This window comes from Medicago truncatula, chromosome 3 (assembly GCF_003473485.1).
Source record: "Medicago truncatula cultivar Jemalong A17 chromosome 3, MtrunA17r5.0-ANR, whole genome shotgun sequence".
Taxonomy (NCBI): Eukaryota; Viridiplantae; Streptophyta; class Magnoliopsida; order Fabales; family Fabaceae; genus Medicago; species Medicago truncatula.
In genome coordinates, this window is record NC_053044.1 from 23259396 (window position 1) to 23278580 (window position 19185).

Sequence of the window (19185 nt, forward strand, 5' to 3'; positions counted from 1 at the left end):
ACACCTGTTGACCTATTTAAGATTCTTGTGGATGCTGTTTTACCTGACGTGGATACTCAAAGTTTGGTGAATGGTAAGCTTCTTCAAGTTGCCACGGATGATCTCCTAGGCATTATCTTCGGTTACATCGTCTTTGATGTTGGTGAACTGAAGCATAACGGTTACGGTCATATCACTTCCCTCTTCGTTAACCCTATCTTTCGGAGAAAAGGACACGCTACTCGACTTGTGACCATGGCTCAAATGGACTTGGAAAAGGTTTTGTATGTTTGGATTAGTTTGTTAAGTTAGAAGTGTGTTAGATTGTGTATAACTAACAAGTGTGTCTTCTTTAATATGGTTACTTTACCTGTGTTTGTAGCAAGGTGCTGCTTACATCTCAGTGCTCGTCCCGAAGACCAACACTGACGCATTACTCTTCTTCGAAAAGATGGGGTATGAGAAGGAGGTGGTGAAGGGCAATAATATTAATGGGAATGATGATGCTAATGTCATCATGATGAAGAAGCTCAAGGGGAAGCAGATGCATTCTGCGGAGACCGAAGGTAATCCAAAAGGCACTTGATTGTTAGGAACTCGATTTCCACCCCCCCCTTTTTTTGCTGTTTATTTTGTTGTGAAAACAAGTGCAACTTTATTGCCTAGTTTTATTTTGACAAGATGATAATGTGTTTCTTTACAATCTGAATTTTTATTTTACTATGTTTTGAATAAATAATGAAACTCTATTTTAATGAAATACTAATGATGTGAGTGAAGGTTATAATCGTTAGTAAGTGTGTGATTCTATTCTGATATTAAAGTTTGATGGTAGTGTGATTCTATTTTAATGAAATACTCCTTAGGATTGAAATGCCATTCATAGAACAGACAAGCCAGAAAATTTGATTGATTCAAACCCATCTCCACGACAAAATCGTTATCTCCTCCACTTCTCCAATTTTATTGTTGAAAATTCTATCATTCCTAGCTCGCCAAATACTCCACACCACCGCATGCCAAATCATCCGAAAACCGTTACAAATCTTTTTGTTGCCCGAGGCACCATCCCAACCCTCCCATAACAGGAACAGATTGGGTGGAATTAAAAAATCATTCCCACCCATGTCATAACACTATCCCACACCTTCATGGCAAACTCACAATGGAGGAACAAATGGTTAGCCGATTCCTTTTCCCCTTCACACATCACACAATCTAAAAAGGTTTCCGGTAATAGGACTTGTCTTAACGAAAGATTAGTCTTGGTGGGAATCCAATTATGAAGTAGTTTCTAAGAGAACGCCGCGACTTGAGAAGGAGCCACACTCTTCCAAATCCTTAAGAATACCTGCACTACTTGTATTACATGTTAATGCTAATAGAGTTGTTTAGTGATAGTCTTTTTACTTTGTTTTTGTTGAATTTTATTAGTTTTGATTCATGTGTTTTGAGTGTTGATTAGTTTTGTCCATCGAGATACACACATAAAATTTAGTGTGTAGTTTTTCAATTGGGTTTTCAAATTTGCTATTTGGGTTTATGAAGTTAACTACTACATGTAGTATGTATTAATGTTAACATAGTTGTTGATTGGTTACGAAAAGTGAAATCTATGTTCTCCCACAATTTTTTTTTTATGTTTTGATGTTGATTATGTTATGTTATGTTGTAGAGTTGTTGATTGGTCGAACTGATTATATGGAAAGTGAATTTTTTTTTTTTTTTGTTCTGATGTTGATTTTTTTATTGGGTTATTTTGACTTTGATATAGGCAAGAGGCAAGCTGAGGAAGAAATTAAGGAAGTTTCTTCAAAGAAGCAAAAGGTAGATGAGGTTGCTGCCAAACAAAAGGTATTGAAGGAGGGATCCTTTCATGGGTTTTTTAAGGTGGCCGTTTTAATTAAACATTTTTGTGTCATGGTTTAGAACCCTGCAACAAAAGTTGTTCCATCTAAAAATGGAAGTGCACCTGTAAAGAAAGCTGATCCTTATTATTCATCTTCTGAAGAATCTTTTGATGAAGATGAGGTATTAGATATTTTGAAGTTTATTGCATGGTGATAGTGTCCTTAATTTTATATCATTCCATTTACCGGTTTTATAAAATTCCCTTTTTAATTAAACTTTTTTGTTTCATGGTTTAGAAACCTGCTGCAGAGGTTGTTCCTTCCAAAATAGGGAGTGCACCCGCAAAGAAGGCTGATAGTTCTGACTTAGAATCTGACGAATCTTCTGATGAAGATGAGGTGAGTTCAACCTTTCATATCAGCCATATTGTAACCTTCTAACTCTTAGTTGGTGTTTTGTGATGCCTCAACATTCCAATATCTGTCCTACATTCATCCGTGAGGGTACCCCTAATGGGTTGAAGACCATATCAACGGGTCTTCCATAGGTATATCAACTGGTTTATTGTATGATGATGATAATACCACTGTGGTTGCAACTTCTTGTTGTGTATTTTAATACGCACTCTTATTTAGTTATTTAAAAACATTGTGATTGCAACTTCTAATACCCTATGATTAATCCACTTAAATGTTTTTGCAGCCTAATACTCCAGCTACAAAAAAATTTAACAGTCGTGTGAAGACATTATATGTTGGGAACTTATCCTTCAGTGTGCAAAAATCTGACATGTACTTATTTTTCTCACTCATGTGATTTCTTGGTTATTTTATTTGTCTAACTTTGAAATTATTCAGAGAAAACTTCTTCCGAGTTTGTGGAGAGGTTGTTGATGTACGTCTTGCGTCTTGTGAGGATGGAAAGCTCAAAGGCTTTGGACATGTTGAGTTTGCAACTGCAGAGGCAGCCCAATACATACGCTCTTGACATCTTTTCAACTTGTGGATTTTATGAAAACTCTTGTTGATTGTGTCGAAGGCTTTCAGAGATCAAAATGACTATTACTTTTTTTAATATTAGGCACTTCAAATGAATGGGCAAGAACTATTGCAACGTGCTGTCCGACTTGATTTAGCTCGGGAGAGGAGTGCATATACTCCTAATAATAACAGGTAATTACTGTATCCCTTGTATCGATTCCATTATTTGTTACTTTTTTTAATAGTTTTAAATGCACTTTTGATCCCGTTTCTCCTAATGTTGTATTGAAGATTTTACTTCATCGATTATTTACAGGCGTGCAGGATTCTATAAACCAGGCCTATACAAAGGTATATTTTCCTCTTTTTGTTGTTGCACTATGTTCTGCCAATGGTTCTCTTTTTCTGATCAATTTAACTTGTCATTTTTTTTAGGGAAAAAGACTACTTTTGCCGACGACTAGGGTGGCAGTCTTGTTGCTTAGTTTTGGTGATTTAGTATCTGTGAAGATCTTGTGTAACGGAAATTTTTATGATTCCTAGTCTCATATATGATGGGTATTGGAATTCCTCCTGTAGCTATTATAGATGTTTGGTTAAACGTACGTAATATTTAATGTTTATTACATTTGCTAGTTGAAAGATACTCTATCTAAAATTAGGTGTTAGTTTTCTAATTTTCTCTATCTCGAATTATTTGTCACTTTTATAGTATTAGTTAATACAACGTTTATTATTATTTCCACTAACATACATTTATTTATTACATTTCAATCATCCTTAACTTTTTTTTATCAACTTTCACTAGTAATGATGTTTTAATAAATGATACATATTTTACCGTTAAATCAACACTATCAACCATTTTTTAATAAAGGGTTAATCCTCCTCTCAAATTAAAAAATAAATAAATTGAAAACCTTTTCCTATTTTTTTAAAAAATAATATAAAAATATACGGTCAAAAGAAGACAATAAAACTTAAACGAGAAAGAGGACGGTAAAATATATTGTTAAATGTTTTTGATCCCTTCCTTAAAAAAATAAAATAATAATTGATCCCTGTTTATTTGGAACCTTTTAAGTTTAGTCTTTACCTAATTTTAATAATTTTTTGGGTTAAAAATGTTTTTGATCACTATAAACATACCAATTTTTCGTTTTAATCCCTCTAAAATTTTCCTTCAATCTTTAGTACCTAAAAAAATTTCCATATTCACTTTTGATCCCTATTTTTAAGTAAACTCATATGTATAATTCATATTTTTGAATAAAATTTTGCAGAAAAATTCATAATATTATAAGAATCTCTCCTAAAAAATATTAGAATTTTTTTAACAAAACTTGAATTTAATATGAATTTTTATATTTTTGATGGTTAAAAATTCATATTTAATTTATGTTTTGTATTAAAATTCTAATATTTTTTGGGAAATATTTTTAAAACATTCTACACATTTATGCATAATTTCATTAAAAAAATACTAAAATTAACTTCAAAATTGGAACCAAATGTAGTGATTGAAAACTTTATAGGGACTAAAAGTTGAAGGAAAATTTTAGAGGGACTAAAACGAAAAGTTGATATATTTATAGGGACCAAAAACATATTTAACCCTAATTTTTTTAGACCCTATAAAAAATTTCTGCACTCAATTATAGTTCCTTCTAAATATAAATTTATTTAATTATGTTTAAACTCTTAACTTATTGAATTTTTTTTGTGGACATGTTAAGAATATTCCTTTGCAAAAAATTAACTTAAAATTTGATTTCTACATCTAGGATTATGATTACTTTTAATCTTGAACTTTTGTCGTTTTAAAAAAATAATATTTAATTCATCTCATCTTATATTGATTAAATATTGGTCAATTCTTTGTTTTAAATTGATTTAGAGTTAACTTTGTATTTAACTATATTACCTTATTTTTTTATATTGATATCAGGTACAGCTAGGAAAACAATAATTGGTCCTTTCTTTTGTCAAAAAAGAAAAATGGTCCTTTTTAAAAAAAGGAAAACAAAAAATGGAAATGCAACAAAAAAAGAAAAGAAAATACAACAAAAATGAAAAATGGTCGTAATCAGGAAAAAGAAAATATTTATTCAAAAAAAGAAAAATATATTTCCTGAGTATAAAGATAGTGTAAAGAAAGACATGGATACGGCATGATGGTGGAAGATATTGCAACAAAAAAAAGAAATCTAGTGTTGATAGAATAGATGATAAGAATTTTTTTATTCATTTTTAATTTGAAGAAGGAAATCTAATCCTAAATTTCATAATTATTATATTTAATATTTAAAGTTGTTAAAAATAAAAATGATGATTATGCGAACAAACTAACAACATACATATAGCATAAAGCGGCATAGTACACATTCCTACAAATATGATTATATTTAAGTTCAAAATACTTTTGTATTCGGATCTGCAACGTTGACGACGTCAAAATGATTGATTGAATATGCACTTGCTCAAAACTAATCTTCCAACCTGAATCAAATAAACAATACACTATGATAATAAATTAAAATCCTTGCCGCATAAAGACGGAAAATCAAAACAGACAGATTAGTGTATAGACGACGAAACCACAAAAATAAACAAAATAATATTGAATTTATGTGAAAATCACTTATTTAACTAAAGAAGAAAGAAAGACAATTCGGCGCGATAATTTTGGATCAAAACTAATCTTAAATCATCTTATTCATTAGATCAAAAAGAAAAAAAGTTGTAACGGCTAAGGTTTGTCGGGTAACTTACCACTTACCTTATGATTTGATTACATTTTTAGTTTATAGGATAAAATTAAAAAATTGAAATATTGATGACAAGATGTGAACATATTTATTCTTTCAAAAAAAAAATGTGAACATATTTATTGTTTATTATTATGCAAAAGTTTAATTTCTAATTTCAATATATTTTCTATAATTTTTTTTGTAAATTGAATTTTTAAGCAATTTTATCATGTTTTTTTTTATTTTCTTTTTAGTCTATATACATTCAAATGCCCTGCATGTTGATTTTGACTTTTGGCACTTTTTAATTATAATATGGAAGGAATAACTTCGGATTTTCGTACATTTACCCATTCTCTCTTCTTCAACATTTGTTTTGGGTGCAGCAAGTAGCCTTTCACAGCAATAATTTTCCTGAAAAAAAATAAAATTATTCATCATTGTAAGTAGTTTAGCTCGTAGTTTCTCATCGAAGATTATAACCTTTTCATGCATTGTCTCAAACCCAGGATGAACGAACAAACATTAGAAGATACCATTATGGAGGTGAAGGAAGATTTTATGCTTTCACCTAATGGTGATAGTGAACCAACTCTTAGAACGGCTCACTTACTCAAACCTATTGCAAATTCAATTGATGAACCAACTCTTGAGTTTAACCAATTTTCATCATCTTTTGATTTTGAACCAAAGGAATGGCCTTTGAAAATCAACTTCACTGGGTGGCGCCACCCTCAACAAAAATGGGTTAGTTGGCTTGATAAACTCAAACCAAAATTTGAATCGGTGTGGAAGGAAGTTGGAATCTTTGAAGCTATTATGAACTCAAAGTGTTGCATTCTTAAAAATCAGAACTTACTACAAGGGGTTGTGGAGAAATGGTGTTGTGATACAAATACATTTATTTTTCCCTTTGGTGAGACAACAATAACCTTGGAGGATATCATTGTTTTGGGAGGTTACCCTATCATTGGCGATCATGTTTTCACCAAAGTTAAAGACCAAGAAATGAGAGAGGTGGAAAATAAATTGATCCATGAAAGGAAGCAGCTTACAAATAGGAACGATGGTCATGCTTACACATCATTATGGATGGATATGTTCATCGATAAAGGTAGTGAAATTGAACACGAAGCCTTCCTTACTACTTGGTTGTCAATTTTTGTTTTTCCTCATAAAAATATGGTGAAAAATTGTTTGTTTTCTATTGCTATTAATCTTGCTAGAGGAAATCCAATTGCTTTGGCACCTGCTGTTTTGGGTAGCATATATAAGGATTTAAGTTTATTTAAGAACACAATTATTGATCTGTTAAAATATCCGGTTGGTGGTGATAGATTTCCTGTTGAATTTACTATTCTATCACCCTTTTATTTGGTTCAAGTTTGGGTGTGGGAGAGGTTCGCAAAATTACCACCACAACCCATGTTGATCAATCCCAGCGACCCTTTATTGTTTAGGTGGCATAAGGTTCACGCATTGAAAATTGATAATGTTAAGTTGGCATTAGACTCAACTGTCGATGATTTTCTTTGGCGTCCATATGTTAGATATCCTGACAAGTGTGGAATTTTTTATCCAAATAACGAAATTTGGGTACCATTTAAGAAGGATTTGGATAAAAAAATACTTTCATTTTCTATATGCCTGAGAGTTTCTGAGCTTGTTGGATTTGAGTCTATAGAGCAGTATCTTCCACATAGAGTTTCTATGCAATTTGGACTTGACCAAGATGTTCCGAGTTATGTGCCAAGGTGCAACAATAGAAAGTCTACTGCTTGGAACAACTACTGCAGGCCCATGTCTGATAAAAATTTGTATTTTCCACCAAGATTGTTTGAGGCAGATGTTACCATGCGTTATGTAAAGTGGTGGAAGCAATCGGTGTTGGGTCGTGGAGATTTCGTTGAGAAAATTGTGAATCGGAATAGAAGTGTGAATTCAAGGGAACATGTTCCTGCTGAAAATTCTGCACATGATTGTGCGAAAGCTGTTGAAAATATTGTTGCTTCTTCCATATCTACTGAGGATTGTAATCCTGCGAAAGAGTCGAACAATGTAATTTTTGAACAACCAGATCTTCTGTTTCACTCTGATATGGCTGTTCAAGAAGCAGCTAAAGAAAAGGTTAGAGAAAAAGGAAGAAATGAAAGTGGTCATGAAGAGATTTTATTAGAAGAGGAATACTTGAAGAATCAAGAAGAACTCCTGTGTTTGGAAAGACAAATTGATTTGAAGAAGAAAAGGGGGGAAGAGTTGAGGCAACGCCTCAGTGCTCTAAGAAATCAACAGCCACCATCTTCATCTTAAAAAGTTATCTTGTTTTTGAATTTTGTTCATCAAACTTATGACAGTGATTCTCTTTTCATACTCTCTATTTTGTTGATAACAAATGAAGGATAAATTTTAAGATTAGTTTTGATGAGTTATGCTATATATTTTTATTAACTGATATGATTGTGTGACTTATTTAGAAGTAGTATTGGCATGTATGGTGAGAACACTTGGTTAATGTGATGAAAAAACAATGAAGTGAATCTAAGCAATACTGGAACTAATGCAAAACTTTCATGTTTATAATTATTTCCAAACTGCATCATGAGTGATTAATGGAGCTTTTATTTCTCTTAAAACTGCATCATAACGGATCTAAATTCTCTGCTGTCAATTTCTTTCTGCTCTCCTACAAACTCCAAATCCCTCTCTTCATCATCTCAAATTTTTCTTATACAATCTGTGCTTCATAATAGCTTTCATTATATGTAGATCATGACATAATCTAGAGTATAACTTTATCTCTTGATTAAAATATTCTTAGGAACATATTTCTCATTGGCACTAACAAATAACTTGTGCATTCAAAGGTTATTGTTGGATAAAAACTAAACAAATCTTTGTGGATATCTTTTTGAAATTAGAAATTTTTAGGCTAAAATAGTTAAACAAGAGTACATTAAGAAATGAAATTGCATTCATCCAACCCATCTCTCATTCTTAAATTAGTCGAGTGCTTGGGGACACTCGTCTCATTCATACTAAAAAAATATATTTAAAATTGAAGTATTTGACTTTTTTAAGAATTAATGTATTAATTTAAAATACGTAAAGACTACCTTGAGGACACTATTAACAAAACTTTTGTTTTTTGTGCAAAAAAAAAAAAAAACAAAACTTTTGTTAAATAAATATCCTAAAGATAAAAATTTCATATGGGAAATTGTGTATTCTAATTTTTTAAGGAGTTAAATACTTTTTTAAGACATAATTACTATTATAGCACACGTTAACATGATTCATATGAGTTTTTCTACTTGCATCCTAGTTAATCATGGTTGCACCCCAAAATGACAAGATTACCCTTTCATAAAATTTGATTTTCAAAAAGCATATTCCTTCTTTCTTGGTTACACTCCAAAACCCCTCTTCCAAAACCATAATTCTACAATCGATCGATTGTGTTCTGCGAAGATTTTCAAAATCATACTTTCTCACGTCCATTCATGATTTCAAAGAAAATTCGAAGCAAATCAGGTTAGCAAGTGTTGTTCTTCAATCGATTGTGTTTTTTCTTCTTATGGGTTCTCAGTTCTTCGATTTTGTGTTTTCCTTGTTCTGTAAACTTAGTTTAAGTAGGTTCATGTAAACTCAGTTTAAGTAGGTTCATGTAAACTTAATTTAAGTAGGTTCATGTAAACTCAGTTTAAGTAGGTTCATGTAGTTTACATGAACCTACTTAAACTGAATTTAAGTTAACCTTACCAATGTAAATTAAAACCGTAATCGTACGGTGCATCAGTGCAGTTGAAGGAAAAAAATTGAAACTTGCAAATAGAAGAAAAAATTCAATTACTTATATCCAATTGAGTATGGATGAAAAATATTTTCATTCACTCTTTAATTTTCATGGAGATTGATATTGAACATCAAATTGTTTGTTCGTGATCGCTTGTGGGGTGAAAGAGGGTGAAACTCAGTGACAATGAATAAAATTAGGGTTTTAAGAAAATTTATATAAAAGAACAATTTTGGTATTATAAAAAACTTTTAAGAAAATTTGGGTGTAACCAGAAAAATATGGGGTGTAAATAGAAAAACTCTTCATATAATTATATCTTGGAAGCTGTTTGGTCAACTTTCTAAAAGTCTAAAATATATTACTCCTTATACAAATTATTATCACATTAAGTATCCATAAATCCTAACTCAACAAACCATATCGTGATTATTAGATTAAATATTTTCCGTGATTATCCAAGTTTGAATTTAAGATCTTAATATGAGTTTTTAAATGATGTTTCGTGTATTCTAATAAAAATTTTGGTATAGTGAGTTGGCAAGCAAGCAAATGTACTTAAAACTAATTTTGGTACTTGTAAGTAATTTGTAACGTATCTCGAAGTTTGTAAACACACTGCACATCCACTCCTTTAGAGATAGTCGAGACAAGAGAGGAAGGAAGAGGTCGACAACAGGGGCTAAACTCCACCTCAATAGCATGAATTTGGTTGAAGTCAACGACAAAGAGACACTCACGGCTAAGAGAGATGAAGCATATCACCCCTAAAAGGGAGAAAAAGGCCAAGAGAACTCACCCTCGGCCAAGGGCATAACGACCCATTGAAGAGGGAGATGCTCAAGGAGATAAGGATCCATCCACCAAGGAATGCAACTAACGCAACATAGAGCCACAAAGTCATCCCTCATAAGCCTACATGGGCCAACACAACTACAATCCTCTAGGAGTCGAGTCTGAATGGGTCATCTTCTAAACCGCCCAAAAATTATGGACCATCCATGGAGGGGAAGCAACCACAAGAAAATGACGGTACTAGGAAGAAAGAAGAGAGAGAAGCCAAAAAAGAACGAAATAGACATATGAGAGGCTGATATATCTAATGTACTTATTTTTGTAACGGAAAAAAAGCTTATAACTTGCCTTTAAACATTGCACTTATAATGAAATCAAAATAAATTGTGGCAAATACATGTGGTGTACCCACTCTACTCCCAATAGAGGCCGTCCCGAAGACCCATTTTACTTTTTGTATATCGATTAAATTGTTTATAATTCCTTAGGATTTGTATTATCATCTCGCAAATACACCCGATGAAATAACGAAGGAAGAAACCAATGGACATAGAACTATTTTGGAAGTTGTGTAGTCAACTTTCTAAAAGTATAAAAGATATTACTCCCATACAAATTAATTACCACATTGAGTATCCATAAATCCTAACTAAACTAACCATATCGAGATTATTAGATTAAATATTTTATGTGGTTATTCGAGTTTGAATTTATTATCTTCTTTATATCTTAGTTTGTAAAATATGTTTGTTATTCTGTGTATTGCGATAAAAAAATTTGTTTAGCGAGTTGGTAAGCAAGCCAAGGTACTTGTGTAAGTAATTTGTAACGTATCTCAAAGAAGAGGTCCACAATATGGGCTAAACTATAACTCAACAACGTGAATTTGGCTGAAGTCAACAACAAAGAGTACATTGCGGCTAAGAAAATTGAAGCATCACCCCTAAAAGGGAGGAAAAGTCCAAGAGAACTCACCCTTGGCCAAGGGCAAAATGACCCATTGATGAGGGAGATGCTCAAGAAGCTAATATCCAGCCACCAAGGAACGCAACCAAAGCGGCAAAGAGCCACAAAGTAACCCCTCATTGACCTACCTGGCCCAACACAACTGTTATCCTCCATGGGTCAAGCCTGAAAGGGTCGTCTTTTCAATTGCCTAAAAATGATGGACTTTCCACGGAGGGGAAGAAACAACTGGTAAAGTCCGGTATGTTGGAACAAAATAAGTTTAAACAACGCCTCTTGAGTTTTGATGATAACATGATATTAAAAGATCAATTCTTTTGCTCTCTATTTGCTATTTCATAACCAATACTTTAATAAAACATTGTATAATTTTTGTCTATGATCTTGCACACTTAAACAAATATGAGGTCACCTCTTAGAGATCAAAATGATTAGAACACATGTAACTCGTTTCCCCTATGAAAAGGATTTGACACATGCATCAAGCTTTTGAAGTAAGAATCATGGAAGGGTACCTCCAAAAGGAGGAAAATAATCTAAGGAACAAAAAATGTCCAGATAAAGGACCAATCTACATCTGACATACCATTCAAGCAGTGACAGGAAAACAAAGAAATATAGGGGGTTGTAGAAATGAAATGAACGAAATTGACATTGTAATCTAGTATCGAGCGTCGGATCTAGATAACCATCATCCCCGGATGGGTCGTGGGAGTTCCACTCTACCAAAGGTATGAAAAAGGGTTCCCGGGGAGTCCCATTCTACAAGTAGCCGCTGCATAGCGGTGGAGCCCCCAATAATCATAGTCTTTCTTTGCAGAAGAGGCATAAACCCTTGCTAGGAGTCGAGAAGGATGACCCTCTGAAAAAGGGCCGGATTTCTTCTAGTAAACCATGGGGAACCATGATGATGGACCCTCCAAAATAACTCATTATAACATGATTCCAATCAACAAAGTAATGACTTAAGCCCGAACATGTTCTAGGCAAGAAACAAAGTGGAGCCTATCTAGAGAAACGCTAAAGTCTGTAGTACCCAAGGCTTCAAAATAGGACCCAAGGTCCCCAAATTGACTACATGCATACGAACACTCAATAAGGTTTGCTCCGAGTGTTATACCCTGTTTTTGGACCTAAAAATATTGGGCCCAATTTCATTTCAAACTTTGTCAATTATCAAATTTCAACTGCACAGTTCAAATCGTCTCTGCCTCGCAGTATTTTCAATCACAATTTTACCTATGTTTTTCTTGCGTAAAACCTTTCGAAATGTCTTTACTTGTCTTGTAAGTCATTCAAAAGTGTCTCTGAATCATTATATTGCTTTTTCTACAGTTTATTTCAAAATTTGCAAAAAAGTCATACAGAAGGGTATTTTGGTCATTTCCTGCAGTGGGACCCATTTTCATCCTTGTGACTGTCTCTGAGTCTTTTCAGATTGATTTTAACATTTCATCAGTAAACCTTGTTAAATTCATTTCAAACTTGCATCTGAGTCAGTGACAGGTCAATTTGAATCTGTTTAGGTCGTTTTTAGCTCTAGGGGCATTTTGGTCATTTCACACAAAATTTCGGCATAGAGAGGTTACTTTGAAGTACCTCATTTAAGTCATTGGTTCGTTTTAGTCCGTTTTGTCAATTTTATTTTTTATTTCGCTTTACGTTTGGTCAAATTACGTTTTTTATTCAATTTTATTTTTAATTGCATTTTGGTCCCTCAATCGAGGTCCCAAAATTGCATTTTTTGTCCAAACAGTTTTTTATTTTCATTTCAGTCCTTACTTTCATTTTTCAGTCCAGTCCATATATTTTTCAAAATTGCAAACAGGTCCTTCAAGATTAAAGTTACAGGGCAGCCCTTTTTTTTTCAGTCCAAGGCCACATGTCAGCTTTCTATTGGTCCAAGATCACACATGTCAGCTATAAAAACAACACAGTGTCAGATTTTCAGGATCAGATACACAATCATTGAAATCATCACAAACAGATTTTTTTTCTCTCTCCATTCAGTTACAGATCAAAACAAAAAGTTCTCCAAGAACAAGCAAGAACAACCAAAAACCCTAAATGTTTCCAGAACCGGATTCAGCAACAAATTCACCAATTCTCAGAGATTCACTGATGAATCTTCATCATTGAATTGATCCCCCTGCAATTCAAGGTACGAATTCCTCACCGGAGGCGAGGAACTCCAGCACCGATCACAGAGAAGAGAAAAAACGTGAGGAAACGGAAAGCCAGAACCGAATCGCAAAACACAAAGCCGGAAACGCAAAGCTAGAACCGGAAAGCCAGAAACACAAAGCCGGAAACGCAAAGCTAGAACCGGAAAGTCAGAAACACAAAGCCGGAAACGCAAAACGTGAAGAACCGCAAAGCCAGAATCGCAAAGCACAGCGGAAAGGTAATCCTCTTCACTTTCCCCTTCCTTTTTTCTTCCTTTTTTTTTAAAAAAAGTTTTCCTCAAAAGTTCAAACTCAGATCTACTCCGATTGAAACTTTTTTTAAAAAAACTGAGCTCGGATTCGAGAAGTAGAAGAAAAAGGATGTAAGAAAACGAAGAATTTTTTTGAAACAAAGGAGTTTTAAAGCTCCGGCGCGGCGGCGCCACCACCGGCCACCGCGCCGGAAAACCACTGCTCACCGGAGAAGAAGAAGCATATTTCAGAGCTTCTCTCTCTAGGAAACCTTAGAGAGAGAAGTGGTTATGTTTTGTGTTGTTTTTTTGTTGAAAACTCCTTTTATAATGCTTTCTTTTTGTCCGTTCCTATGTGCGCATGTGTACATTAATTCAGCACTTCATCGCGTTAATAACCATTCGATCTGGATCTTTCCTTGATCTAACGGCTACAACGCGTTGTGATTCTGAATCGTATGTATTTTCTCCTGCGCGAAATTTGGTGCGTCCTCTGTTTGAACCGTTAGATCTTTGATCTAACGGTCACTGTGTTTCCTGCATTTTACACTATCTTTTATGTTTTTTTCTAGACCCTTTGATCTTTGATCAAATGGCTGTGATGTGATCTTGGGAGCTAGATCTGGACCTCTGGATTCATCCAACGGTCCAGATTAAATCCTGCTGAGCCTTTTTTTAATTGCTTTTTAATTGTTTTTAAATACCTTTTTTACACTTTCTTGGTGTTTTATGCTTCTAAAAAATTTTCTAAAAATATTTCCCCATCATTTTAATTTTTCCTCTAAGTATTAGAATTTATTTGCTTATTTTTGCATTTATTTCCTTTACTTTGTTCTTTAATTTTTGCTCATTAAAATTCCATATATGTTCTTGATGCATTTTTACATATTGTGATTGATAAATTCTCATGTTTTTACCCCTTTTATTGCATATTCATTTGGTGCATTTTTCATTATTCCCATTATATTTTTCCTTGTTTCACTAACATTTTGTTCCTTATGTGACTTCACTCATAGCATTTCACTATCTCCTCCACTTTCTTTAGCTTAGCATTTATTTTTGCAAATTTTAATTCATTCGGTGATGTAATTTGTTATCATTGGTTTGTAGCTTGGCAAAGAGGCCATAGAATGTATTTAGGCAATTCTTGTAATATGGACTATGGACACTATGGCGCACCGGCACGCACACACTCACCCTAGATGTATGCCTAGGATTGCATGTGTAGATGTATGGCTAGGATTGCATGGTTAGACGATTGCTTAGGTTTAAACGCTTAGAGAAAATCCAACTTTTTTTCCAAAAAATATGCAAACAAACTCGCTTCAAATATTTTTCATAAAAATGGAGTCAAAACTCCAACAACTTTTCACCTTTTATTTTCTTAATAAAATTCTCAAATAAATCTAATCATTTAGACTTTTTTGCAAAATCACTAAACAAACCCCCACTTTTTCATACTCTAATGCTCATGAAGCCTCTCAATCCCCTTCTTCAAAATCATTTTCAAAATTTAAAATCAAACAATTAAAACAAAAAAACAACAAGTCTTTTTAGCAAGAACTACGCCGGTTTTGATCCCGTAAAACGGTACGTAGGCAAGGGACTTTAACCCCTCCAAGCCGAAATAAAATCAAATTCTACTTCTTCTCACCCCCATTCTTCACTAATCACACCTTCATTTTTTTACAAATAGTCTCTAAAAATAAAGCGTAGAAATAAACTTAGGAGAACGGTTCTTATGGAATACCATAATCGCTCCGGGTGCCTAACACCTTCCCGTAGCGAAAACGACCCCCGAATTCGGAAAATCAAGGGTTTTTCTCCTTTTACCCTTCCCAAGAAAAAAGAGAGATATCAACGGTCAAAAGGTTCAAGTCCAATTAATGGCTTGGCACCCAAAAACCATGATAACAGAAATGGCGACTTCACTGGGGAAATTTTTAGCGGGTCACGCCTAGTTTTCCTTAGTTTATATTTACGCTTTGTTTTATTGCATATGTGAATACTTGTTTACTTTCATTTGACGTGTGGGGTGAGAATATCAAAAGTCCTATACCCGGGCTGAGTGAACTTATGTTTAGGTAGAGATATAATCGACAATTCGATCCGGGGGTTGCCTCGTGTATTGGATTATGCGATCAATCTCACATAGCTGAGGCATTTTGAAGGTGATATTGTCGGCGTGTGTTGTCATGCTTAGGCACTTCACTTTCAATTGTTCGACGAAGCTATGAACCGTAGTTACCAAACCCATCCTAGCCTTTTTAGGACGTAGTGCGGTGGCTAAATTGAGTGTTGTCTCAAGCTTTAGTCGTCACGCGATACTACACTCAAACTAGACCTTCTCACAAATAATCATGGAACGGGTGTCGTCCTGTACTACCATGATATATGTGAGAGAGGTTGCAGTTTGGGAACTGTGTTAGAACCTTGGTTACTACTATCCAAAGCCTTAGTTCACCGGACGCCGTGTCCATCCGTGGCCCTGTTATTTTGAATCTCAACCCACCTTGTTCTTTGTAACTAAACAACACAATCATGCATACATGCATTCATGCATAAACATTTTTCATGCATTCATCGAAGGGCTTAAACAAATGGAAATTTTTGTAAATAATCACAGGTATGAAGAAGACTAAGTGCTACAAGTTCAAGGAAGTGGATTTGGTCAGTTTAAGAGAGTTGGCACTCAAGGTCAAGAGTCAAACAGGGTCCCGACTCCGGTATGGGGGATTGCTTACTTTGCTCCGAACCGATGTGGACGAGAAGCTAGTGCACACTCTAGTGCAATTTTATGATCCGAGCTTCCGTTGCTTCACTTTCCCGGACTTCCAGTTGGTTCCTACTCTCGAGGCTTACTCCAATCTAGTGGGTTTACCTATAGCCGAGAAGACGCCTTTCACCGGTCCCGGGACTTCTCTTACTCCTCTGGTTACTGCAAAGGATCTCTACCTCAAGACTTCCGACGTCTCCAACCATCTTATTACCAAGTCTCACATCCGGGGGTTCACTTCTAAGTATCTTCTTGAGCAGGCTAATCTCAGTACTACTTGTCAGGATACACTCGAGGCTATCCTTGCTTTGCTTATCTACGGGCTCATTCTCTTTCCGAACCTCGACAACTTCGTGGACATGAATGCTATCGAGGTCTTCCATTCCAAGAACCCGGTTCCTACTTTGCTAGCGGATACCTACCACGCCATTCATGACAGTTGTAACGCCCACTTTCGTTTAATCGTTGATTTAATTGAGTTTAGGCAATTATATTATAATTATATAGTATATGCATGATTTTGGTATGTTTTGATGACTTGATTGATGACGTGATAAGTTATGAGTTTTGGAGGATTTGATTATGATATGAGATTTATTTTATTGTTAAATAGAATAAAGATTTGAAAATAATATAAAATATTTAGTTGAGGGCTGTTTTGATATTTTAGATAGTTTTGGGGGAGAAATTGAGATAAGATAAGTAATTAGGAAGAGATATAAATAGAGAAGACCTAATTGTTAGAAAAACTGATTGTATGTGAAAACTTTTGGAAAAGGGAGAAAAGCTTAGAGAGGAGCAAGAGACCAAGAGGGCTGCGATTTTCTTCATAACCAGGTAAGGGTGGGACTAATAACTCAGTAGCATTAACCTCTGTAATTCTGATGATTAGTTGACAAAGTTAGGATTGATTTAGAGAAGTTTTGGAATTAGGTCAAAACCCTAAAAATTGAGAATAAACGGTAAAACTTGTTTAGATTGATGTAAGAATTGTCCTGTAACCTTAGAATATGTTTAGGATGAATTCTGGAATCAAAACCAAGCTTAGAACCATGTGAAACGTCGGATTTTTGTGATTTTAGGAAACCTGGCCGTAGCGACATTCATCGCTCGCCACGGCGAGCTATGATCCTCGCCTCGCGAGTGATGAAGATTCATCGCTCGCCACGCGAGCCTTTCCCCTTCGCCTCGCGAGTTGTCTGGTGCAACTCGCCATGGCGAGCAACCTTTCCTCGCCTCGCGAGCTTAGGCAGAGAGCATGTCATATTTCGTGTTTCGACCTTTTTAGTTGAACCTTGTATGCCTTTGAGTACCTGAACATACCTAGTATTGATTAGGAATGATTTTAGGACAGGATTGAACCCAGAACAACATCAGTTTGGGAGATTAGTGTTACTCGCCATGGCGAGTAAGGACTCTCGCCTCGCGAGTACAACCAGAATGTAGTTGCTTGAGTGTTTGTGCGATCTGTGTCGCATGTGTTGATCAGGAGTGAACCCCTAATTGGTATTGAGACCTAGTGATGACGTTTAATGCAGCCTGTAGAGTTGTTTTAAATTATATTGATATTAATTGAGCATGAACTAATGTATTGTATATTCATGCAAGATATGAAGGTTTGATAATAATGCAATTTATGTGCTATTGATATAATGATATCATCTTGATATGTGACTTGTTTATGCTGCTTCCGTTATTTAACTAAGTGCATATGTATATGATAAGGTTTAGCTCCAAATTATTGGATGCATGTTGATTACGATGATTACGTGTTTTGTTCATAAGTGTCCATGCATAGCATATCATTGAGCTTAGTCCTCACCACGAATATTAGGAGCTTTGTCCTCCGCACGTTTTATAGGAGCTTTGTCCTCCGCACGATTAAAGTATATTAATACTTATGATGACGATTGGTACCACATGCATATAAGGAGTCTAAGAGCATTGTCACATTGTCATGATTAAGATGCCTTGTTGATAATGATTGAATATGTGATTACGTGATAAGTGTTATTTGATATGTTATGTTATTCCTAATTATTGGATATACGATTACGTGATAACTGTTTAGCAATTATGCAAAGTTAATAATGGAATGATTATGATGTTAATTTATGATTCTCAATTACATTGATTAATGTTATTGTATTATGAAATCTCACCCCTTCTGCTTGAAAATGTTGCCCTTCGTATGGGTAACTTGCAGGTGATCGTGCTTAGTGTGCAGTTGCCGTCGTGAGTGGCCTTGCCTTCACTGTGTCGTCTAGGTCGCTCTGATACGTAACGGGATGGGGTTATATGCTATAACATGCTTCATTCTCTTACGTGGATAATATGTTATTTTTATTATGTTATGGAATTTGAACTATTTTGATGGGGCCTACGTGCCAAATTGATTATGATTTTTGAATTAATATTCCGCTGCTATGTTAAAGATATTTGTGAAGGTTAAATTATTATTTAACTGTTTTTGGATTACGTTTCTATGTGATATCCCGTTTATGGCTTTTACTCTGATAAATGTTTAAGAAATTTGTATATTGGGAAAACGGGGTGTTACAATTGGTATCAGAGCAGGTCGATCCGTCCGGTCAATTAGAGAGTCGTGTCGAGTCTTAGTAATATTTATATTACTATCTTATGTTGTTGTTGCTACTTTTGTAGAATCTCGGAAATGGCTGGAAGAAACGATGCTGCGTTAGCTGCTGCTCTACAAGCTGTTGCCCAAGCTGTGGGACAACAACCTAACGTGAATGCTGGTGCGAATGCTGAAGCTAGGATGTTGGAGACGTTCATGAAGAAGAACCCTCCGACTTTCAAAGGACGTTATGACCCTGATGGAGCCCAGACGTGGCTTAAGGAGATTGAGAGGATTTTCC

The 19185-nt window shown here is 34.7% G+C and overlaps 1 protein-coding gene and 1 long non-coding RNA gene across 2 annotated transcripts; both read left to right on the forward strand.

Moving 5' to 3' along the window:
• The first annotated feature begins 1906 nt into the window (after positions 1-1906).
• On the forward strand, positions 1907-3327 carry LOC120579364 (uncharacterized). Its single transcript, XR_005645165.1, has 6 exons — positions 1907-2010; positions 2127-2228; positions 2533-2621; positions 2688-3002; positions 3127-3161; positions 3246-3327. It is a non-coding gene; the product is annotated as an uncharacterized lncRNA (long non-coding RNA).
• Positions 3328-6100: 2773 nt separating this feature from the next.
• LOC112420154 (serine/threonine-protein phosphatase 7 long form homolog) lies at positions 6101-7870 on the forward strand. The gene has a single exon (XM_024778814.1). It carries the CDS (start codon positions 6101-6103, stop codon positions 7868-7870), a length of 1770 nt encoding a protein of 589 aa, XP_024634582.1.
• The last annotated feature ends 11315 nt before the right edge of the window (positions 7871-19185 follow it).